Here is a 24313-nt window from a genome sequence, read left to right as displayed (position 1 = left end):
GTTGGGGGGTCCCTCTCTGCAGCCTGTCTGTGGGTGTTTCTGCGGTAGAGGCTTTGGAAGTGGAGCCATCCGAGGCAGTCTTGAAGGACAAGTAGAGAGAGAGGACAGTGCAGCCTGAAGTGAGGGGGAAGTCACCTTCCCACTTGTGGGGTGGAAAGGGGCGACCCAGGACCTATTTTTGCGTTTGTAAGGGACTGTTCTGGGCTGTTTCCCCTGGGCTACAGCACAAGGTGTCAGGGGACCCGCAGGGCCCTTGTGGACGCGGCAGCGCCACCTGGCGGCCGCGGTGCTTCGGTGCCGCGGTGCTGGCGCGCCTGGCCTGGACGGGGCACTCGCCCACCCCGTGGAGCTGGGGAGGCTGGATTCGCCCAGAAAACCTTAAACTGACTTTACCCGAGAGGGCGGGCGAGAGGAGCTCGAGGTGTTCCAGAGGCGGCCGGGGAGGGCCTCGGGGAGGAGCCTGGCCCCAGGGACCCGACTTCCGTGACACGGCAAACACAGAAAGACAAAGTCCATTTGGGTGGAAGTGGGAGCGGAGTGAGGGGCCATTTTGACGCTGTGGTCCAAGGAAATGACTGGTCAGATCAGATGCGCCTGGCAGCCGGGGTACCCAGGTACGGCCGCTCATGCGGGACCAGCAGGGACTGGCTGGTGGTCATGAGTCCCACTCTAAGTAGAGGGGAGGGCAGAGACCGGCAGGCACACTTTGGCATCTTGTTTTATATTCTGGGGATTCATGGCTGCTTTGGAGAGACTTTCCAAGTCGGCCCTGGCAGGAGGTGGCCGAATGGTGGGGCACCAGGTTTCAGGTCAAAATGCAGTTTCCCAGAGCTGTTTAAGTGGAGGGAATTGACGACTTTTTTTATGTTTGACTTGTGGGAAGATTTCTTTGCCTGGAGAGCTGGAAGGCTGGAGAAGGGCTAAAACCTTGGGTCAGTGTCGGAGGGCAGCCATAGTCAGAGTTGGATTGGGGGACAGGAACTTTCAAAATGTGTAGGAACTTTAGAAGGGCCTCCTATTCACACTTATTCACTCCACTCCCCATGGAGTCATCCCCAGGTCAGTGGTCCCAGGGGAGCTCTAAAATGTAAGCTTATGATTTTTTTTTGTACCTGTTCTGAGTTCTCAGTTACTCAGCTGAAAGCATTTATTTTGCTTTTGGTTTGTTTGTTTTCTTAAAAATATATGTTTATTGATTTCAGAAAGAAAGGGAGAGGGAGATGGAGAGATAGAAACATCAATAATGAGAGAGAATCATTGATTGGCTGACTCCTGCACACCCCCTACTGAGGGTCAAGCCAGCAACCCAGGCATGTGCCCATGACCTGAATCGAACCTGGGACCCGTCAGTCCGCAGGCTGACGCTCTATCCACTGAGCCAAACCATCCAGGGCTACTGAAAGCATTGAAAACATTTTTCTCTCCTAAATTTGGAGTCGCTGTGGTTGTTAAAAAACAGACATGAGGTGCTAGACTCAAGGGCATGGAAGAACCAGCATTTCAGGGACACTCAGGAAACTCTGGACTCTGTTATTGGAAGAAGAAATGGTAACTGTGTTGGGACATGGATATAGTCTTAAAGCTGCTTTTCCCCCTACCTCCTAGGGTCTAAGGATAACGCTGGCTATGATGGCCGTGCTTCTCACAGAGGACTACAGATTTCTGCACTCTGAGCAGAGTCGGGTGCCACTGGAGTTGTTCTGAGACACTTTCCCTAAAGGATGGCCAAGGGGCTCCTGGTGACCTATGTCCTCTGGGCTGTAGGGGGCCCTGCTGGGCTCCACCACCTGTACCTGGGCAGGGACAGCCACGCGCTGCTCTGGATGCTTACCCTGGGGGGTGGTGGGGTGGGCTGGCTCTGGGAGTTCTGGAAGCTCCCGGGCTTTGTAGCTCAGGCCAACAGAGCCCAAGGACAGAGGCAGAGTTCAAGAGGCGGGACACCCCCTGTGAGTCCCATTCGCTTTGCCGCCCAGATGGTAGTGGGCATCTATTTTGGCCTTGTGGCTCTCATTAGCCTTTCCTTCATGGCCAGCTTCTATATTGTGGGCCTCCCACTGGCCGTCGGCTTAGGAGTCTTGCTGGTGGCCGCTGTTGGCAACCAGACCTCAGACGTTAAGAACACTCTAGGGGCAGCATTTCTCACTTCCCCTGTCTTCTATGGCCGCCCCATAGCTATTCTGCCCATCAGCTTGGTGGCCAGCATCATAGCCCAGAAGCATCGCCGCTACAAAGCTTCCGTGGTGTCAGAGACACTCAGTGTGCGGCTCTACCGCCTGGGCTTAGCTTACCTTGCTTTCACCGGCCCGCTAGCATACAGCGCCCTCTGCAACACAGCTGCCACCCTCAGCTACGCGGCAGAGACCCTTGGCTCCCTCCTGAGTTGGTTCAGCTTCTTCCCCCTCCTTGGCCGCCTCGTGGAGTCTGTCCTCCTTCTGCCTTACCGCGTCTGGAGGCTGCTGGTGGGGGATCATGGCTTCAGCAGCGGCTACTTCCAGGAGTGGGAGAAGCTCTATGAGTTTGTTCGCAGTTTTCAGGATGAGAAGCGTCAGTTGGCTTACCAGGTGAGGCTTTCTGCCCTTGCATTCCTGTCTGGGAGTTAGACGAAGCCTTATTGGAGCTGGTGCCCCTTGTTTTCATGTCTGCTGTGTCAGGCGGGAGGGTGTCCTGGTTTCTTTAGGTTGTGAAGGTGCAGAGGCTCTAATAGTGAGTGAGTGTGTGTGTGGGGGGATATGTGTATTTTATTTACTTTTAATTGAGGCATAACATATAGAAAGTATACTAATTTTATGTATATACCTATGTAACCATCACTTAGATCAAAGGATGGAATATTCCATCCCTAAGAATGTTCCCTCCTACCCACTCCCAAGCTATAATCCTTTCCTTGGAAGTAACCTCTATTCTGACTTCTGTTACCATAGTTTAGTTTTGCCCATTCTTTTTTTAAATATATTTCTTCATTGATTTCAGAGAGGAAGGGAGAGGGATAGAGAGATAGAAACATCAATGATGAGAGAGAACCATTGATTGGCTGCCTCCTGCACACCCCCTATTGGGGATTAAGCCCACAACCCGGGCATGTGCCCTTGGCCAGAATCGAACCTGGGACCCTTCAGTCTGCAGGCCAACGCTCTATCCACTGAGCTAAACTGGCTAGAGCTAGTTTTGCCCATCTTGAAGTTCATATAAGTGGATCATTCAGTATGTACTCTTTTGTGTCTGCTTTCATTCAACATTATGTCTGTGAGATTTATTCATACTGTTGCACACAATTGTAAAACGCTTGTTTTCTTGTTAAATAGTATCCCCTTATATGAACATACCAGAATTTATGTATCCACTCTGTTGTTAATGAACATTTGGGTTCCAGGAGGGGACTATTCTGAATAAAGCTGCTATGAACATTCTTGTACATGTCAGCTTGGTGGACATACATGCTTATTTCTCTTGCAAGAAGGAGATCCTGTCAGGGATGTGAAGTTCTAGGTTGGAAAATGGGCAGCTGTGATTAAAAGCAAATTTTGGTTCTTGCCATGAGATCCAGAGCTGGAATTCTAATGTGAGGCTCTCGGCCTTTTTCAGGTCAAGTAGGAGCCAATCACAGAGATACCACAGCCTGATTTAAGAAGGGAGCAGCGAAAGGCCCAGGGACCCTCACAGCTTATGGGATTCTAATTTGTCAGCTTCTGTTTCCCTAAGGTTTTGGGTCTCTTAGAAGGGGCAACAAATGAAGACATACATCAGCGATATCGGGAGCTAGTGAAGATCTGGCACCCTGACCACAACCCGCACCAGACAGAAGAGGCTCAGAGGCACTTCCTGGAGATCCAGGCTGCATACGAAGCCCTGAGTCCGCCCAGGAAGCTCAGGGGATTCTAGAGGTGAGAAGGACATTCCCCTTTGAGGATGGACTCTTCCTGGCAGAGCTGGGCAGTTTGTCCCAGCTTATCTTTGCCTACAGGGGGCACCCAACAGCATCAAAGAAACTGCTTGTAGTTGAGAATGAGAAAACCTTAAATAGGTGAGAAAGCTATTGTGGTGGGAAAATGTATTTATGTATTGAATTTCTGAGTTCTTGGCTGTTGTATTCCTATTTTTCTTAAAACCATATAGTGAAATGAAAAACATTATAAAATCAATAAAATATCTTTTAGAGACTATACCACTTTATCCCACTCTTGGTAACATTGATGAGTGAGGGAGGAAGGTTATTTAACTTTTTTTTTTTTTTTTTAATGTACAAAGCACTGGATTAGGAGATCGAAGGAAAAATATGAAGGTTTAATATTTCACAAGTTATCCTGTGACAAAAAATATTTGATCAATTCTGTGGATTACTGAGGGGTAAAACTGATGTTAAATTTTAAGATTTCAGGAAAATATTTTAGTTCCATTTATAGAACTTTCTAGGAGCTACACTTTCCCCAAGAAGGAACAAGCTGCTGTGGAGTAGGGGGTATTCCCCCCTTACCGACTCCTCTGCTTGGAGGAGTATTGTGGAGAGCCCTCAAACTTTACATGGGTGGTTGGACTGGCTGACCTCGGGTCTCCCCCAAACTTGGTGTCTGATTCTGAGCTACAACACCTTGCTCCCGGGGAGTTTACAATCTGGTTGAGGATAACACAGGTACACAGATATCAAAGTTCACCTCATTCAGTCTTTTGAACTAAGTGTCACATGAGGTATAAATAGGGTTCATTGGGATATTGGAGAAGGGATAGATGAGATTGTTTTATGAGGACTTATGGAAAAATTCATGATTTTACATTTCATATGACTTTATGGGGACTTTGGGGAAACTCTAGGGAGCCAGCATCTCGAGCATCTCAAAGGAGCCTTACTTAATTCCCAAGATACTAGCCAAATGTGGAAGAAACAGTCCAGGATGCACAGGATGACTGGAGACCAGGCACAGGATGTGAAAATTATATACTTTTACTCCAGCTTTCTTGTTCTTTTTTATGTGTGGTTATCTTTCACACTTTCCCCCCCTTTTTTTCTGGAAGTTAATTCTGAGCAGTATATATATATTTAAAAAGTAGAATTATTTTGGCTACTATTTTCTATAAATTAAAAAAAAAAAAAAAGCCCAGCCCTAGCTGGATTGGCTCGGTGGATAGACCGTCGGCCTAAGGGTCCCGGGTTCAATTCTGGTCAAGGGCACGTACCTTGGTTGCAGACTCCTCCCTGGCCTGGGCCCTGGTCAGGGCTCCTGCAGGAGGCAACCAATGGGTGTGTTTCTCTCACATTGATGTTTCTCTCTGTCTTTCCCTCTCTCTTCCACTGTCCCTAAAAGTCAATAGAAAGATATCATCGGGCGAGGATTAACAACAATAAATAATAATAATAAGAAGAAGACTAGCAAGCAAGAAGTCTTCCTTAGTCTCTACCTGAATTGATTTAATGAAATCCAGTAAATTTGTATTCTCCCATTGCCACAAATAAAAAATTTATAGATCCTTTAAAAAGAGTTGGAAGAGAACTGAAAAGGCCTCTACCTCAAGAACCTATCCAATGCAGAGCCTCGAGAATAGCTTGCTTCAAAGATGAAAATTTTGGCTTTTTTTGAGTAGGAACTTTCCTTCCTTTCCCACCTTTTGAATATCTGTAATAGTTAAGTTGTTCTTTTATTTAACTGAAATTAATTTCCTTGTAATTTATTTCTCTTTTCTTTTTAAAATATATTTTATTTATTTTAGAGAAGAAGGGAGAGATAGAAACATCAATGATGAGAGAGAACCATTGGTCGGCTGCCTCCTGCACACCCCTACTGGGGATCGAGGGCACAACCTGGGCATGTGCCCTTGACCAGAATTGAACCTTGGACCCTTCAGTCTGCAGGCCAACGCTCTCTCCACTGAACCAAACCAGGTAGGGTTGTAATTTCTTTCTAGATTAGCCATCTTTTGCTACAAAGAACAAAAAACAGCCCTACGGGTATGACTCAGTGGTTGAACCAGGAGGTCATGGTTTGATTCCCGGTCAGGGCACATGCCCGGGTTGTGGGCTCTATCCGCTGTGGGAGGCATGCAGGAGGCAGCTGATCAATGATTCTCTCTCATCATTGATGTTTCTCTCTCTCTCTCTCCCTTCCTCTCTAAGTCAATAAAATAAAAAGCCCTTTCTTGATGAGAACCTGCCCTTTAGGTCATATCCCTCTAAATATTCCCTTTTCCACATTAAACATCACATTGTTTAAGGAAACACTGTAGTTTATTAGAAAGAGCACAGATGGAGAAGTGATGAAATGGGGTTCTGCTTCTGCCTCTTGCATGACTGGTCAGCTGACTTTGATGAGTCACCTCATCACTCTAGGCCTCAGTTTTTTTTCCTTATAGTGTGAGGAAGTTGGACTAAGAAGACTTTTTTTTAAAAGTACAATTTCCATTTATTTTTCCCCCAGAGAACTTCTCTTCACTCTGTAAAGATTCAGCTCCTCACATGGGCTTTGGGGGAGGCCGTGGGGCGGCGCCCGCAGGTCTAAATCGGGGAGGGGGTGTTTGGTCCTTCCGGGCTTCACGAGAACGCTTCCCGACTACCTTGCTGTGAGTGGCACAGCTCACACAGGAATGCAGCTTCACACACAGCTTGGGAAGCACATAGGCGTCGAAGACTCTGGCTTCGGAGATGTCCCTAACGGCCGGCCGCGGCCTCTACTATGTTTCGAATGACAAACTTCTTAATGGCCTTGTCCTTGGGCGCAGTTGGTGCAACGAATAGGCTGCACATGGCCTCGGCCTTTTTTGGCACGACCGTTATTCCTTCTTTTCTTGGTCATCTTGGAAACGAGGACCCGAGAGAGTTAGAAGACTTTTAAGATTGTTTTCAACACTGGATTCTGGGGTCTTTTCAGCCCAAACTTATGTTAAATGGTTTGTTTGTCATCTGCTGTGTGCCCTCTTGTGGATACTGTCTTGGGAAGAAAATAAAATATCTGCTCATAGGACAATATAATGGTCACCACCACCCCCAATAAAAAATCCACCTCTATCAAACTGTCTGTTTTCATTTATTCATAATCTCTTCCATCCTCATCCATAAACTTACATAATTAAATTTACATGATTGAATCATATCGGGAATATAATTTTATACTGTTTTATCCCGCTCCTGGAATCAGGAGCATTTATGTATATTACTATGAAGACTTCATATATATATTTTATTGAGATGTAATTCACATGCCATAAAATTCAGCCTTTTAAACTATACAATTTAGCGGGTGTTAGTATATTCATAAGGTTGTGAAAACACCAACACTATGTAATTCAGGAATATTTTTACCATCCTAAAAAGAAACTCTATACTCATTAGCAATTACTCTCCATTCTTCCCTGCCAGCTCCTAGCAACTACTAATCTACTTTCTGTCTCTATAGATTTGCCTGTATTGGACATTTTATACAAATGGAATCATACACTATCTCCTTTTGTGTCTGGCTTCTTTCTTATGTTTTCAAGATTCATCTTTTTTTTCAAATAATAATATTTTAATGCTGTATAATATTCCCTTTATTGGGAGACATTTATGCTATTAATATGTATTTTTGTTATAAAGAATGCTGCATCAATATCTTCATGTTTCTAATTCATCTATTCTCTTGAATTATTTCAGAATAAATTCCCATGGGTGGGATTACTGGGTCAAAAGGTATGAACATTTTTATGGCTCTTGTCAATATTGCTTTGAAATTGTGGTGCCCAGAACTAAATGCAATTCTCAGATGTGTACAGACAGGACAGGGTACTGTGGGGTTATTAAGTTCCCAAGGTCTGGACAATATATCATCCTTTAAATCAAGCAGCCTAAGAATTTATTAGCTTTTTCTCATTGCTCATGGAGCTTATAGCCAATAAGTCCCTTAGATATTTTCCTAGGCACTATGTTTCAAACCTATGTTTGTATCTACTCTATAACCCAGTGCTTCTGAGGACTCTCTGACATGAATTTTGTATTTCTTTGTTTTCTTTTTTCTTTAGTGGTTGATCCTAACAAGCTATAAGGTGTGGGTTTATTGCAGTCTTAGCTGAGAACTGCAGATGGCGCCTTAAGGCTGTTACAAGGGTAAAATATGTACCTTCACTTCTTTTAGGATCTGATAGTGGCACCTCCATAGCAGGTTTATTACCAGAGTTCATTACCACTTGAGGGGAAGGAGAGAGCAACTGTGAAGTTGGATTTGGGTGTTATTCAGGGAAAGCTCCAATTGAAGCATGTTTTCTAGTTGTCATTTGATCCCGTAGGGCAGTGGTCGGCAAACTCATTAGTCAACAGAGCCAAATATCAACAGCACAACGATTGAAATTTCTTTTGAGAGCCAAATTTTTTAAACGTAAACTTCTTCTAACGCCACTTCTTCAAAATAGACTCACCCAGGCCATGGTATTTTGTGAAAGAGCCACACTCAAGGGGCCAAAGAGCCGCATGTGGCTCGAGAGCCGCAGTTTGCCGGCCACAGCCCTAGGGGACTCTGGGGCAGTGTATTTCATGTTAGAGGTTTCTTTGCTTGAACACACATTTCATGCCACTGCTTTGGCTTTTGTAGTTGACACCCTGAGAAGCTGAGATTTTTTTTTTTTTTCTTTCTGTTCCTTGCCATCTCTTTCTTTTAGTCACTGCAAGGGATTGAAACTTGTTCAACTAACTGGTTTTGTTCGTTTTGGTAAAGTGGGTTTTGAACAACAAAAGCAGAAAATTACATGGGGTTTCAGCTAAATGAGATTTCATTTCAATGGTTTGTTGCTCTTTTTATTTTCCTTTTTCTTTTCCTCCCAATTCTCTCCTTTCTCCTCGCTTCTCACCCATCCTTTCCGAGTCCATCTACTTATTTGCAAATTATTATACATTTAAGCAAGACCTTTTCTGGATTTAAACCTGACAAGTTTCAACAGAACAAAGCAGTGCCTTGTGTGGGAAAATAGGAAGGGACTAATTTTAACTCAGTCTGTGACAGACTTTAGTCTCATTTCTGGGCTGAGAAAGGTTGTAGGGAACAACAACCTAAAAGGACATTTTTTTCCTAGCGTTAATAGGTCAGGCACCTTTCAGATGAATTAGTAGCAAGAAAGGAATGAGAAGAGTATGGGGGGGTGGCATTTTAATGTGTTCTATTCATGTTTCCCAGTCACAGATCTGAGGGCCAATAAGGCTCATGTTACTCCCCCACCTTTTCTTCTATACCCATAACCACCAGTTTAGACTTGGCCTCTCTTGTTTCTTTCTCCTTTTCATTCCTGGAGTCCATAGCAGAGAGTGTACATTTACTGCTCTTCTGTATAATTTGGGTTGGAAAGCAATTAACTGCAAATGGTGCCATATCATTTTATATTAATTGACTGGAAACCCATTGTCTCTTAGGAGTGGACTTTTCTTGCACAGTTAAGAGACGAATCCTTTCAGACTCATCTCCCTTCAAACTCAAATTCTTTTTCCTTGTGTGTTTCTTGTTCTCATGTTAATGCCTTTGCTGATGTCACTCTTCTTTCCTGTAATTTTCTTGCTGCTAATTGAAATCTTACATTTCTTTTATGATCCAGCTTAAGGTTTATTCCTAAATGATGCCTTCACTGATTAATTCCAGCTCCAGTAATCTTTCTTCCTTGAATTCCTTCAGCATTCTTGTCAATTTTGTACCATTCTATCTAGCATTTTCTTACATGTTGCCATATAATCATTCCATCTCGTGTTTGTAAGTCTTATGCCAAAGCCTCTTAAAGGAATGGGTCATCTTCGCCCAATTTAACTAATAGAACATATACTAAGTGTGTTAACTTGTTATTTAACAATTTAAAGCCTGTTTCCTCATTTATTACATGGGGATAATGATGCCTGCATCACAGGGATGTTGAGACAATAAAATAAGACAATGTCTTGAGAGCAGTTTATAAACCAAAAAAAGTATACAGAAGCATTATCAATTTTTATAAAATGGTAACAGACTGTATAAATGAAAGAGTATGCTGAAATTCCATGAATGAACTTACAAAAAAGCAGTATTAGTTATATATATTGCACATAGAAATAAATTCACCAATGATTAAATTCAAGTTTTTGATGAACCTGCAAGGCACTCTCACTGAATTGGTGTTTAAAATCTGAGTTTTGGTTCTGACATATTGCCACTAATTTTGCAATGTAACAAGTTAACCTTTGATAATTTAAGGCCTTTTCCAGCTCTAAACATCTGATACACAACAGAATTTGGATATCTGACCCAGGTCTTTGGACCTCAGTTTTGTTCTCTGTAAATGGGAAGTGCCAACCTAATCAAAACCCTGTAATAGAACTTTATAGATGGATGATCAAAGAAACATTAGCCCTGTACAAAAGTCTCCTGGGAGAATTAAGTTTCCTTGGGGGAAAGCTGCATACTATATAGTGCATTCCCTTCAATATTAGCAAATCACATTACCATATCAAATGCTCTGAGAAGTAAAGCAAGCAGTTCAACTTGATTTTGACTAGTGTTTCCTAAACTTATTTGGATCTGGAACAGTTTTTTCAGATAACATCTATTTAGCATCCCATGAAACTAATTTTCTAAGACACACAGTTTGGACTGCCAATATGAATATTCTTAGGTATTAGAAGTAGTCCAAGCAAAGGAGAAAGTACACCCTTATGAGTGTACTAGTCTTTGTGCTTGCTGTGGCTTGTAGCCTTATCTTTAGTCAACAGAGACTTTGAAAAATCATGTTCCTCAGTTAGTCATTGATTATCAAGTCTCCAAAATAATGAGTAAAAATTTTAAGTCTCTCAGATTATTGTTTAACTTGAGCTTTTTTTTCTTCATCATAAAAACATGGAATGTGGCAATCAATCATTTCAGATACAAAATACCAACTTAAAATAAAAACACAAGAAAAGTTCTCATCTCCAGGATCTATTTGAAACATATCAAATTAGGTCAGGTTAATATCTGCAGAATATATCTGCCAAAGTGAAGATTATGTCATAATTTATTCTTAGTTCTAGTTTTGCCACTCAATCATTAGGTAACCTGGGGTAAATGAATTTCCTTAAGGCTGAGCTGAGACATATGGATGTTATTTCAAAATGATCTTCTTTTGTAAGCCTTAGAAGTTATTCTAATAATTTCAGAAATTTGGTGTTTTTTGGTTTGTTTTCTTCAGAGTAGGTCACAAGAATTATGTGGAATTTATTACATCATTTCTTTTCCTCCCATATAATTTATAGATTGTAAACAATTTGCAATTATTTCAAAGAAGGCAACGTTCACTTTGTTTTACTGTGAAGTATAGCATACAAAATGAAAAATGTATAGGTAGTATATACAACAATGATAAAATTAATCTTTGTAACCAAGTTCCAAAGAGTATTTTAAAAAAATATATATTTTTATTGATTTCAGAGAGGAAGGGAGAGGGAGAGAGAGATAGAAACATCAATGATGAGAATCATTGATTGGCTGACTCTCACATACCCACAACTGGGGATTGAGCCGAAACCGGGCATGTGCCCTTGACCGGAATCGAATGCGGGACGCTTCGTTCCGCAGTCCAATGCTTCAGAGTATTTTTGAGACATTTGTTCAATGTCTTTTTAGAGAGGTAGAGTGCTGCATGGAGAAAGGGCAAAGGTGAACCATGAGTTGCAGTAGGGGTACTTGCAAACCCCAGTCAGCAAGACATATGCTCTATGGGATCCATCCTCCTTGGAAGGGCTATTTAAAAAAAACAAAACAAAAAAACCCATACACACACACACACACACACACACACACACACACACACACACTAGTGGTAGTGGCCCGGTGCATGAAATTCGTGCATGGGGGGGGGGGGTGTTCCTCAGCCCAGTCTGCACCCTCTCCAATCTGGGACCCCTTGAAGGATGTCCTATTGCTGGTTTACAGGGATTGGGCCTAAACCGGCAGTTGGACATCCCTCTCACAATCCAGGACTGCTGGCTCCAGCTGCTCACCTGCCTGCCTGCCTGCCTGCCTGATTGCCCCTAACCACTCTGCCTGCTGGCCTGCTCGCCCCCAACTGCCCCCTGTGCCAGCCTGCTCACCCCCAACTGCCCCCCCTGCTGGCCTGCTTGCCCCCACCTTTCCTCCCCACTGGCCTGCTTGCCCCCACCTTCCCTCCCCACTGGCCTGCACGCCTCCAACTGCCCCCCTGCTGGCCTGCTCACTCCAAACTGGCCCCCCCCCCTGCTGTCCTGATCACCTCCAACTGGCCCCCTTGCTGGTCTGCTTACCCCCAATGGCCCCGCCCTCCCCCCCCCCCCCCCACTAGCCAGATCATCCACAACTGCCGTCCCATCCTGGCCTGATCACCCCCTGGTGACCCAAGCTCCCAGCCCCTCCTTTTTTTTTTTTTCCAGCACCTCCTTGAGCGGAGGCCCTGGCCAGCTTGGAAGCAAGTATCTAGGATTTATTTATCTTCTATAATTGAAACTTTGTAGCCTTGAGCAGAGGCCAGGGCCGGCCAGGGCGGGCGGGAAGCTTGGCTTCCTCCATTGCTGGGGCAACCCAAGCCTCCTGCTCGTTCCAGCTCTGTGGCTGCTGCCATCTTGGTTGGGTTAATTTGCATACTCACTCCTGATTGGCTGGTGGGCATGGCTTGTGGGCGTAGCGGAGGTACGGTCAATTTGCATGTTTCTCTTTTATTAGTGTGTGTGTGTGTGTGTATAATTTTATTGATTTCAGAGAGCGTGAGGGAGAGAGTCAATGATGGGAGAGAACCATTGATTAGCTGCCTCCTGCATGCCCTCTACCGGCCATCGAACCTGAAACCCTGGGCATGTGCCCTGACTGAGAATTGAACTGTGACCTCCTGATTCATAGGTCAACGCTCAACCATGGAGCCACAATGACTAGGCTGGAGGGCTATTTTTTGAGTAAAATCTTTGGAAGGAGCTTACCCTTACCTACTGCCACCCCAGGGACTTAGCAAAATGTACCTTTCAACCACACTCAATTCTCCCTTGAAGGAGATCTATAAAATATGATATTCCCTTGTTTATTTGTTTTATTAATCCTTACCCGAGGATATTTTTTCCATTGGATTTTAGAAAGAGTGGAAGGGAAGGAGGGAGGGGGAGAGAGAAACGTCAATGTGACAGAGACACATTGATTAGTTGTTGCTTCCTGAATGTGCCCCGACTGGGGCCAGGGATCGAACTTGCAACCCAGGTACATGATCTTGACAGGGAATGGAACCCGAGACCCTTTGGTGCTTCGACCAATGCTCTAACCACTGAACTACTGGCCAGGGCGAATATGATATTCTTTTTTTTTAAAAATGTATTTTATTGATTTTTTACAGAGAGGAAGGGAGAGGGATAGAGAGTTAGAAACATCGATGAGAGAGAAACATCGATCAGCTGCCTCCTGCACAACCCCCACTGAGGATGTGCCTGCAACCAACGTACGTGCCCTTGACCGGAATCGAACCTGGGACTCTTCAGTCTGCAGGCTGAAGCTCTATCCACTGAGCCAAACCGGTTTCGGCTGTCAATTTCTATTTGAATCTTTGAAAGCATATCCAATAGGAGCAACACATGGCTTAGTGCACTAACTCGTTGGATGACTTTTCTGTTTCTTTAGATCTGTAAATGATATGGTTGCATTAGATTAGGCATTATTAACCAGGGGTCAGTGGGTTCCAGGGTATTTTTGACTCTCTACCCCATACAAAGTTTAAAACCAAAGGCCTAGATGACTTCGTAGAGATATATTACTCCATAACGTGTACTGCAACTGCAATAAATAACAAATATGTGGAGACCAAAACTGCATCGTGCCTGTGGCTATACACATTCACACACACTCAGGTTTGTCTAGAGCCCCTTAGGCTTTGACCTCAAAAGATAAAAACACAAGGATAGATTCTGATTAATTTTTATTTATTGATTTTAGAGAGAGGAAGGGAGAGAGACACGAGAAACATCAATTTGTTGTTCTACTTATTTATGCATTCATTGGTTGCTTCTTGTCTATGCCCTGACTGGGAATAGAACCCACAACCTTGGTGTGTCGGGACAATGCTCTAACCAACTGAGCTACCCCGACAGGGCCTGATTAATTGTTTAAAATGCCGATTATCTAAATTCCCAGCCTATAGCCGCTCCTAAACGGCGGCTGACCAGCGGGGTGAGCGCTTCACCCATGCAGGACATTGGCTAGGTCGTGCACAGATATGAACGGTGGTTCTGGCCTTGGGGAGGTTGGGAATCTGACCACGAAGACAGAGGGCTATTTAACAGAAAGATTCGACGGGCGGTGAGACAGACCGCAGCCGACGAGGAGGATGCAGGCAGCTGAGACCAGAACACCGACTCGGCCAAGTATTTGGGCAGTGCGTCGAGGGCCTGTGGCTGGGGTCGAGAACCTCCGCCTGGTTCGGGATGTTTCAGCGCTCCAGGCCTGGGCGGCGCCTCCACCCCGTCCCACCCCCCACCGGCCTCCCGGGAGGCTGAGCGGCCACCAAATCCGGACCTCCCGGTTTCCCGCCGCTGGTGGCTCTTAACTGGCCTTTTGTAAAAAATTGGGTCTGGAAGCAGGCGAAGGGGAAAGCGGTGGAAAACTCACGGGGCGGAGACGTGAGAGGCGAAAGGGAGGGCGACTTGAGAGATCAAGTCCGGGCCAGAACCTAGAGAGAAAAAAACCCTCGCGTGGTGCCCCTCGAGGCGCCCGCCTTCGGCTGCCTCCGGGAGAGTTTCGGTTCTTTCCGGCATTTCCAGCTCGGGCGCTGCACTACCAGAGCGCGGTCCCCCACCCCCACGCCGCCCGCTCGGTCTGGGCCCCGGCAGTTCTGCTTGGGGACGCAAGCTTGCGTTCCACCCGTCCCCACTTCTACCTAGTTTGCTTCCGACCTACTCCTCCAGCCCTTTCCCTTCCCCGTAATCCCAACCCCTGGCGAGGCCGGGCCGCCTCAACTCAGGCGCGAGGGGCCCGGTCACGACGGTAACGGTAACGCGAACCCTGCCTCGACCCCGCCGCCTTCCCACTCGCGCGCCGGGTTCGCGCCGGCGCGAGTACGCGCCCTGCGCGCTGGCTGGCTGGCGCGCACGCGCCCGAGCGGGCTTCCGGGCGGGGCGCGCTGCTCGAGCCCGGGCGAGGTCGGCGTGGATCCGCAGGCGCGCCGGCCCCTAGCCGCCACTGCGATTCCCAGCCCGCGGGCCGGCCGAGGAGGGGAGCGGGGAAAGGGGCGGGAGGGGGCGGGGCGGCGTCCCGCTCTGGGAGAGTTGGGGGAGGAGCGCGGCGGCGACGGCGGCGGCTCTAGAAGAGGCGAAGGAGGCGGCGGCGGAGCTGCTTTCCTCTTCACAGACCCGGGAGCGTCCGGGACGCGGAGCCCGGAACTGGGGGGACACGGCGACTGCGGGGGCCCGGCGGAGGTGAGGCTGAGCATGCTAGGTGCGGAGGGGGGGCGTTGGTGAAGGATGAAGGGAGCGCTGAGGAACTGAGAGCGGGCTCGAGGGAGGGCACGGGGGAAAGAGTAGTTGTTGGGGGTTGGGTACGGAGGAGAGGGGGAAGTGAGCCCTTGGGACTTGGAGTGCCCAGATGGTGAAAGGTGTTTGGGGTCAGTGGGGCGGGCCGAAGCACACCGGTCGGAGTTGGGGTGTTTCCAGAGGCTTAGGCCGGGGAAACAATGGGGTGAGGGAGTTCTCTGGTGTGACCGTGTGTGGGGTATCGGATTTTAAGAAACAAGGAGAGATGGAAAATAATGGAAAAGATGGGTTATTTGGGAGTGGAAGTACAATGAAGTGGGAATGCAGTGGGAATGCGTAAGGTCATCTGCATGAGTGCCGGAGGTCCTTAAGATTTGGGGCAAAAGTGGGATTTGAAAATAAGAGATAGAAGAGCAATTTCGGAATTGAGGGGGGAATAAAAGAGCATTCTTGGAATTGGGAGGGTGGAAGAGAACGGAAAATTATGCGAAGTGGGGCAGAGAAATGAACTAGATGTGGTTTGGGCTTGAATTAAATCAGAGGGTAGATCTAGTTGGAGAGGGTAGGGGAGGTGGACCAGAGTTCTCCTAATTCATCCAGGATGATTGGGTTATTTTAGAAGGTGGATCTTTCTCAGGCTTGTCCCTCTGCTAAGGAGGACAAGCTGCTCTTTTAGTAATTTGGTTGTCATTGATAGTCCGTTTCATTGATAAAGCATACCTGTAATAATTATGTCTCCTCTGCTCAGGTTACAGTACGTATTTTACCTGTGGTTAATGAAGCAGGAGAGGACAGATCGCCAGAAACCGGCATCTATCTATGCTTTTGAGTCAGGTCAGTGATAATGCAGAGTTCATGGTGTTTGAGAGGGAACCAAGAGTTTGTTTTCATTTAGACCAAAAGGTGATGAATAGCCTCGATAAAATCGAGTTATCTGTACTTTGTTTAGAATTGCAGTTTCTCGCTGAGAAATGTTCATGTACCATCTGCTACTGGTTTTATGTTCGTGAGAGAGCTTGGGTGCTGCCTCAAAATCTTGATGCTGATTTCAAATTATCAGGCTGCCTCATATTTTCCAGTTTGAATGAAGGTGATTTGAAAATCACCTTATTTGAAAATATTGTGGGGAAGTATTTCCTTGATAACTTGGATTTCCAGACTAAATTTTGAATGAATGGTATGAGGTACAAGATTGCTGGTTTTGAAACTAGTTACCTTTCTGTGTTCATAAATAGTCCACGTTAAGCTTTTTATTTGTTGGGTATTAAGTTTTGCTGACTCATCCAAGATTTCTGGGAATTCATCAGTTTATATTTATTTTTCAGCTAGTAGCATTAGGCCACTTTATAAAGGTCCAAAAATAATTATGTAAATTGTCACTTTCCTTCTATGTTATAAAAACTGAACAAAGCAAAGAGTGAGTGCAGTGTCCTCATTAATGATAATATGGCTCTTTATTGACCTCTTTCAGTGGGCTAGGCAAGGTGCTAAGATTATTTTGCATACATTATCTCATTTAATTGAATCCTGACAATTATTTCCTATTTTATAAATTAAGAGGTGCAATAATTTACTGAGGTCACAGAGCTAGTAAATAAAGCTGAATTCAGACCCAGCTCTTTTGGATGTCTTCTTTAAATCTTCACTGTCTGGCCCTAGCTGGTTTGGCTCAGTGGATAGAGCCTTGGCCTGCGGACTGAAGGGTCCCAGGTTCGATTCTGGGCAAGGGCACATGTCTGGGTTCCGGGCTTAAACCCCAGTGGGGAGCATGCAGGAGGCAGCTGATCAATGATTCTCTCTCATCATTGATGTTTCTATCTCTCTCTTCCTCTCCCTTCCTCTCTGAAATCAATAAAAATATATTAAAATAAATAAGTAAATATTCACTGTCTGGTGGTTCTTCCTGCCCTCTCCCTCCTCTAGTTTTGGTTGTAATACAAGCAGCATGAATTGGTTGCAACTTGAATCTGATATAATATTAGTTATTTAGATGAAGATTGGGTTAGTGGGCTACATCTCTAGAGTTAATTGAGTGTTGACTCCTCCTGTGATTTACCAAATCTGGGGTCCTGATAATAGGGCTAACACATCTTACTAAGGGTTTGTCCTGTGAGCACACTTCATTTTCTTGTTTGGTGTACTACCGGTGTGCTGTGCATAAATGCCACTCTTCTTTGTAGAAGTCAAGACAACCAATTGTGGAATCAAAACTAGTTCACACGGGAAAACAATGGAAAACTGCTGAGTACTCAAGTGCCCTCAAAGCACCTGTTGAGTCCACAGTTGGTACTAGCATTATCTCTAAATATAGATAGAATCCTCTTAGAAACCCCTAGTGAAACAACTAGAACTGAGAAACAGCTGGGGCCTGAGGGAAGAGCCATAGGTTACTGGCCAAAACATCAGCATAGCCCCTGGAGGCTGATCCAGGAGTAGCAAAGGGCTACAGATACTAGTGAATGGCAGGAGAGGGAATTGTTGAGCATTTCTGTAGTCTAGGCATTGAACTCAGTGTGTTTTATATATATTATAAGATCTTCAATTAGTCCTTAAAAGATAGCTATAAGCATTATCCCAATTTTTCAGATGAGGCTCAGAAAGGTTAAGTAACTTATGCAGAGTCAGTTAATAATAGCAGTGAAGGATGTTTGTATGTACTATTTATTGTTGTTATTATTATTATTTTAAATTGCTGCTTGCAGTTTCTCACTGTAGAGCCACCATGTTAAAATTGGGAACTTAACAGTTACTCTTTAAGATCCACTGTGCTTCTTTGATAGAAGAAGTAGAACTGATTATTTCAATCTTGCTGCTTCCACTGGAGATTGGAAGGAAAAGCTATTTATTTTTTATTTTTCGGATTTAATTATTGGGAAGGGGAGCCCATTCATTTATTTAACAGATGACTTCTTGTAGAATATAATTAGGTTTCTTCATTTGCTCGGTATCTATCTATCTATCTATAAAACCCTAATATGCAAATAGACTGAATGGCGGAACAACTGAACAACTGGTCACTATGACGTGCGCCGACCACCAGGGGGTGCACTTGGAACATGGCGGGTGTCGGCAGCAGCAGCAGAGCGCAGAACATGGCTGATCAGAACATGGCAGGCATCAGCCGGGGCGGGATGGTGGAGCAGGTGAGCGGGGGCGCCAGACCAACATGGAGCCCCTGTCACTATGATTGGGGTGAGCCTCTGGTGGTTACTGAAAATTCTTTGCTCCAGTGCGCCATGGTCCCATGTGGCGCTCGCACTTGCTGCTAGCACTGGCCCTGCTCACACCTGATGCTGGCCCCAATTGCCCCTGAGGGCTTCTCCACCTCCCCCTGCTCCTGAGGGGCGATCGGGGCAGCAGCCGCCACTTGCACCCACTGCTGGTGCCAGCCCCAATCGCTCCTCCGTGCCATCATCCGAGTGGAGTCGGCACCATCAGTGCATGGGAGCAGCAGTGGCAGGAGCGTGGCTGCTGGCAGACAGGACTGGGGGCAGGGGAGAGGGGCAGATAGGGATGCGGAGGACGGGCCGAGACCTGCCCCTGTGCCCACTGCAGCTTCACGGCTCACAGTTCCTTTCAAGATGCATGAATTTGTGCAATGGGCCCATAGTATAAATATATACCTGTAGCAACATGAAAATGGTATGTCCGTCTCTATTTTGGGATCTTGACTTTCAGGTAAATCATCTAGGCTCTGCAGGATGACAGTGAAGCATGCCTGTTACAGACTTTTACCGCTTCTGATATATTTTTAAATATATTTCTTTATTGATTTCAGAGAGGAAGGGAGAAGGAGAGAGAGATAGAAACATCAATGATGAGAGAGAATCATTGATCGGCTGCCTCCTGCACGACCCCCACTGGGGATTGAGCCCGCAACCCAGGCATGTGCCCTTGGCCGGAACCGAACCTGGGACCCTTGAGTCGGCAGGCTGACGCTCTATCCACTGAGCCAAGCCGGCCAGGGCCGCTTCTGATATATTTTTGCCACAATAGTTTAATCATGTTCTTGCTTGGTTACTTAAAAAAAAAATTGTGGTAAAATATACATAACAAAAGTTACTTTTTAAACCATTTTAAGTGTATAGTTCAGTGTCATTAAGTACATCCACATTGCTGTGTAATCATCACCACCATCAACCTCTAGACATTTTTATCTTCTTAAACTGAAACTCTGTACCTATTAAACAGTAACTCCCTAATTCTTCTCTTGAGTCCTTGGCAACCATCATTCTACTTTCTGTCTCTGTTAATATAACTACTCTGCACATCTTGTATACTTGAAATCATAGTATTTGTCCATTTGTGTCTGGCTTATTTAGCACAGTGTCCTCAAGGTTCACCAGTGTTTTAGCCTGTGTCAGAATTTCGTTTCTTTTTAGGACTGTACAGTATTCCACTGAATGTGCATACCACATTTTATTGATCCATTCATCATAAACACTTGGGTTGTTTCCACCTTTGGCTATTGTGAATAATTCTGCTGTGAATATTGGTGTACAAATATCTGAGTCCTTGTTTTCAATTCTTGTGGGTATATACCTAGAAGTGGGATTTCTGGGTTATATAGTAATCAGTGTTTAATTTTTTGAGGAAGCGTGGTTACTTGTAAATGGTGATTTTATTATGTGTTCATCTGAAGGTAGCAATTGGCTTTATGTTTGCTGGATGATGTTTCTCTACTGACTTTTTCTGTGCTGTTTTCAGGACACTTATACTGGAAATGATTCAAAGGAAATGATTTACCTAGTTTTGATTGCTTTCTTTAGCTTCTGCCTACTTATATTTATGTATCATGACATCTGGCAAGCACATGAAAACATGTTTCAACTTAGCAATAAAATTACTCTTAAAAAATTTTAAACATTTCAGCTGATGAGTAAAATGGGAGTTTCTGTTCTAAAGTGTGAAATGTACCCAGTGTGGAAGGAGCCATTTGTTATGTGCAGATCTTTTCAGTCATACCTAAAAATGTGGATAATCATCTTAAGAACATTATCTGTATGTATGTGAAAAATGTGTCAGTAGTGTAGAGCTTTTTCAGTTTATTTTGCTGCCTTTGATTGAAATTCAAGGTACTTTTTTCATTTTAAAATGTTTTATATGTATGAGCTACTGATTACTTCTTATCTTTGGTATACTTTCTTCATTCATTGAATAAGGTTTTAGTGTCTGCTGTAGGCTTTAAATACTTCAGGCTTTAAATATAGCTGTAATACTGGAAGTAAAATTGACTGAAGTTATTTGTTTAACTCAATTTTCTTTCCCTCCATATTTGAGAAAGTTGACACACAGTATGAAATACAATAGGTTGAAATAGCTGCAGACTGACAGTGAATTGTCTCTTCTGATGGGTCTACCTCTCATTTCATTTTTTCTTTTTTTTAAAAATATATTTTTATTGATTTTTTACAGAGAGGAAGGGAGAGGGAGAGAGAGTTAGAAACATTGATGAGAAACAACAATCAGCTGCCTCCTGCACACCCCCTACTGGGGATGTGCCCGCAACCAAGGTTCATGCCCTTGACCGGAATCGAACCTGTGACCCCTCAGTCCAAAGGCTGACACTCTGTCCACTAAGCCAAACCGGTTAGGGCTCATTTCATTTTTTCTAAATGTCACAAGGAGGTTAGTTATCCCTGCATCTTGCTTCTTGAGATTAATGGATTATGAAGGAGCTTCAGGCTCATTTGCCATATTTTGGGAACCTCATAGGAGACTTAGTGAGCCCATATTACCTTGGAGGTGGTGTGTTGATTCTGAAATATTTCTAAAGATTTAAAGTTTGTAAACACCTTTTCTTTAGATTATTGGATATTAAGCATTGGTCAGAGGCCAGCATTTAGTATTCTTGTTAAAATCTACCATGGCGGCCTGTATAAGGGTGGGTTCTTGGAATATACATAATCTCCAACACAGATTCTGTAGCAGCCCCAGGCCCTTAAAACATTCTGCAGTATCTGAGGACATAGCCCAGGTGTCCTCAAACTACGGCCCGCGGGCCACATGCGGGTGTTTTTGCTGTTTTTTGTGTGTTTTTTTAAAAAAATAAATCTTTATTGTTCAGATTACAATTGTTTCTCCTCTTTCCCCCCCATATCTCCCCACCACCCGGTTCCCACTCCCCTTCTGCCCTTACCTCCCCCGCCCCCCCGCCCCGCTGTCCTTATCCATAGGTGTATGATTTTTGTCCAGTCTCTTCCCGTACTCCCCACACAGACACCCCTTTCCCCCTGAGAATTATCAATCCACTCCCATTCTATGCCTCTGATTCTATTATGTTCACCAGTTTATTCTGTTCCTCAGATTTTTAATTCTCTTGACTTTTAGATTCACTTGTTGATAGATATGTATTTGTTGTTCATAATTTTATCTTTCTTCTTCTTTTTCCTCTTTTTAAAGAATACCTTTCAGCATTTCATATAATACTGGTTTGGTGGTGATGAACTCCTTTAGCCTTTTCTTATCTGTGAAGCTCTTTATCTGCCCTTCAATTCTGAATGATAACTTTGCTGGGTAGAGTAGTCTTGGTTCCTGCTATTCATCACTTTGTAGTAGTAGGTTCCTGCTATTCATCACTTTGAATATTTCTTGCCACTCCCGTCTGGCCTGCATAGTTTCTGTTGAGAAATTAGCTGATAATCGTATGGTGCTCCCTTGTAGGTAACTAACTGTTTTTCTCTTGCTGCTTGTAAGATTCTCTCTTTGTCTTTTGCCCTTGGCATTTTAATTATGATGTGTCTTGGTGTGGTCCTCTTTGGATTCCTTTTGTTTGGGGTTCTGTGTGCTTCCTGGACTTGTAAGTCTATTTCTTTCATCAGGTGGGGGAAGTTTTCTGTCATTATTTCTTCAAATAGGTTTTCAGCATCTTGCTCTCTCTCTTCTTCTGGTACCCTCATAATTCTGATGTTGGTTCGCTTGAAGTTGTCCCAGAGGCTTCTTACACTATCTTCAACTTTCTGAATTCTCTTCTCATCTTGTTTCTCTGGAGGAGTGTCCTTGGCCTCTTTGTATTCCAAATCTTTGAGTTGATTCTTGCGATCCTCTAGTCTGCTGTTGGGTCTCTGTATAATATTTTTTATTTCAGTCAGTGTATGTTTAACCTTTTGCACTCGGATGTCGAGTGTGACTCGACACGGTTAGCATCGGTAGCAGCTCGAGAAAAAAGCAAGCGAGTGCAAAGGGTTAATTTCTAGTTGGTCCTTTTTCATATCCTCAAGGGTCTCATTAAATTTATCTGCCTTTTCCATGAAATTATTGAAAAACCTTATAACCGTGGTTTTGAACTCTATGTCCAGTCGCTTGTTCTCCATTTCTTTGGTTTGTGATCTGTTTCCTTGCCTCCTCATTTTCACTGCTTCCCTGAGTTGGTAGGGTAGCTTTGTGTACTAGGTGTCCTATTGGTTCAACAGGTCAGCCTCCCAGTTACCTGAGGTGGACACTCTTGGTGTACCCTTGTGTACTGTGTGTCCCCCAGCAGGAGCTACAGCAAGGACTAGTTTTCTCCTCTGCTTGGGCGGTTTTGGAGCAGTCTGACTGGAGCTGTAGTTTATTTGGTTAAGCTGCCACAGAACAGGCCATTTATATGTAAAAGCCGCTGTGTGGAGCCTGGGCGGGTTTGTAGAATGTGTGGGGCGGGGTCTCAGGGTGGGGCGGGGTCTCAGGGCGTCACTAGGCTAGGGCGTGGCAAACGGCGATGGCTGCCGTCAGCCGTCTCTGCCTTTCCACGTTTCCAAGTCCCCTCGTCCCACGCTCCAGCACAGTAAACAATGATTGCTGGGCGCACCTCTGCAAAAAAGTCACTCTCACTTTCTGACCCGATGGCCGAAAGTCCAGCTTCTCCCCGTAGGTGTCTGGGTCCCCCGCGTGTCCCCAAAAACTGGATTTCAGAGTGATAGGGAGCTTGTCTCCCTGCGGGTTGAAGAAAAGCCGCGTGCCCAGTCACCCGCCTCCAGCCTGATTCGCGCTTCCGTACCTCACTCAGCTTTTCAGCGTTTGTGCTCCTTTCTCTCCTTAGTTGTAAATCTACCACTCAGCCAGCTTTCCCGTGGTTCTGGGTGGTAGACATTTTGTCTTTTAGTTGTATTTTTGAAATTGTTGTGCGAGGCAGCAGATTAGTTGTTTAACTTTGCCGCCATCTTGGTTCCTCCCCTAATTTGTCATTTTTTCTCCCGTTTTGTTTTTTTACTTCAAAATAAGATATGTGCAGTGTGCATAGGAATTTGTTCATAGTTTTTTTTAAACTATAGTCCGGCCCTCCAACGGTCTGAGGGACAGTGAACTGGCCCCCTGTTTAAAAAGTTTGAGGACCCCTGATGTAGCCATTAGCTTAAAGGCAATTTCTTCAGTCATTGTTCAATGACTAATTTGTGGTTAGGGGTTAGCTAGGAATTCTTACTAGTTCAAAACCTAAATAATAACCTTGGATTGCTAGTGGGGCGGATTTTTACATTACTTAATTAGCAAAATTACATGATTCCTAGTTGTGGAGGATGTGTATGTGTGTTTTCCAGGATTGGCAAAAGGGTTTTGGGACTGAGGAAAAGAAAGAAGTATGTGATGAGGCCATTATGTAACTGTAGATGAATCATCTATATATTTCTATATATATATAAAAGCCCAAGTGACCAGACGACCAGCAGGTAGCTATGATGCACACTGACCACCAGGGGGCAGACATTCAACACAGGAGCTGCCCCCTGGTGGTCAGTGGGCTCCCACAGTGGAGTGCAGCTCAGCTGACAGGCACAAGACGCAGGGCTCATGGCTGGCGAGCACAGCTGGCAGTGTGAGCCTCTCCTGTGGACAATCCCCCTGCATGCATCAAGTGGCAGCTGCGGCAGGCACAGTGGGGCCGGGATGAGCGGGAGTGGCACAGCACCCAGCCCGGGCTTG

At 44.9% G+C, this 24313-nt stretch overlaps 2 protein-coding genes and 1 pseudogene across 6 annotated transcripts in view; 2 read left to right on the top strand and 1 right to left on the bottom strand.

The window, feature by feature from the left end:
* Positions 1-403: 403 nt before the first annotated feature.
* On the top strand, positions 404-6476 carry DNAJC22 (DnaJ heat shock protein family (Hsp40) member C22). Of its 4 annotated transcripts, none has more exons than XM_054718463.1 (4): positions 404-614; positions 1606-2561; positions 3700-3881; positions 6405-6476. In XM_054718463.1, exons 2-3 carry the CDS (start codon positions 1722-1724, stop codon positions 3877-3879), a joined length of 1020 nt encoding a protein of 339 aa, XP_054574438.1. In that variant the 5' UTR covers positions 404-614; positions 1606-1721; the 3' UTR covers positions 3880-3881; positions 6405-6476. The 4 variants fall into 4 exon arrangements, with proteins under 4 accessions (XP_054574438.1, XP_054574439.1, XP_028000112.2 ...); XM_054718464.1 differs by lacking the exon at positions 6405-6476 and adding an exon at positions 5298-5352; XM_028144311.2 differs by lacking the exon at positions 6405-6476 and having other exon boundaries at positions 3700-4162.
* On the bottom strand, positions 6408-6821 carry LOC103285269 (40S ribosomal protein S26-like; annotated as a pseudogene).
* Positions 6822-15244: 8423 nt separating this feature from the next.
* Positions 15245-24313, top strand: part of SPATS2 (spermatogenesis associated serine rich 2) — a 98058-nt gene continuing 88989 nt past the window's right edge. The window contains exons 1-2 of one of the 2 annotated variants that reach the window (XM_054719105.1): positions 15245-15364; positions 16167-16252. In XM_054719105.1, coding sequence (XP_054575080.1) covers positions 16195-16252 — 58 coding nt within the window. In that variant the 5' untranslated portion in view covers positions 15245-15364; positions 16167-16194. Of the gene's footprint in view, positions 15365-16166; positions 16253-24313 lie in introns of those variants that run through there. The other variant, XM_054719106.1, reaches the window with a different exon arrangement.

The sequence above is a fragment of the Eptesicus fuscus genome, chromosome 7 (assembly GCF_027574615.1).
Source record: "Eptesicus fuscus isolate TK198812 chromosome 7, DD_ASM_mEF_20220401, whole genome shotgun sequence".
NCBI classification, from domain to species: domain Eukaryota; kingdom Metazoa; phylum Chordata; class Mammalia; order Chiroptera; family Vespertilionidae; genus Eptesicus; species Eptesicus fuscus.
This window is presented reverse-complemented; position numbering and strand designations above follow the sequence as displayed.

Bases quoted from the DNA above. Each gene is read 5' to 3' on its own strand.
- DNAJC22 (XM_054718463.1), top strand. From the start codon at position 1,722: ATGGCCAAGGGGCTCCTGGTGACCTATGTCCTCTGGGCTGTAGGGGGC. The intron at 2,562-3,699 runs GTGAGGCTTTCT...TGTTTCCCTAAG, and splicing joins AGCGTCAGTTGGCTTACCAG to GTTTTGGGTCTCTTAGAAGG.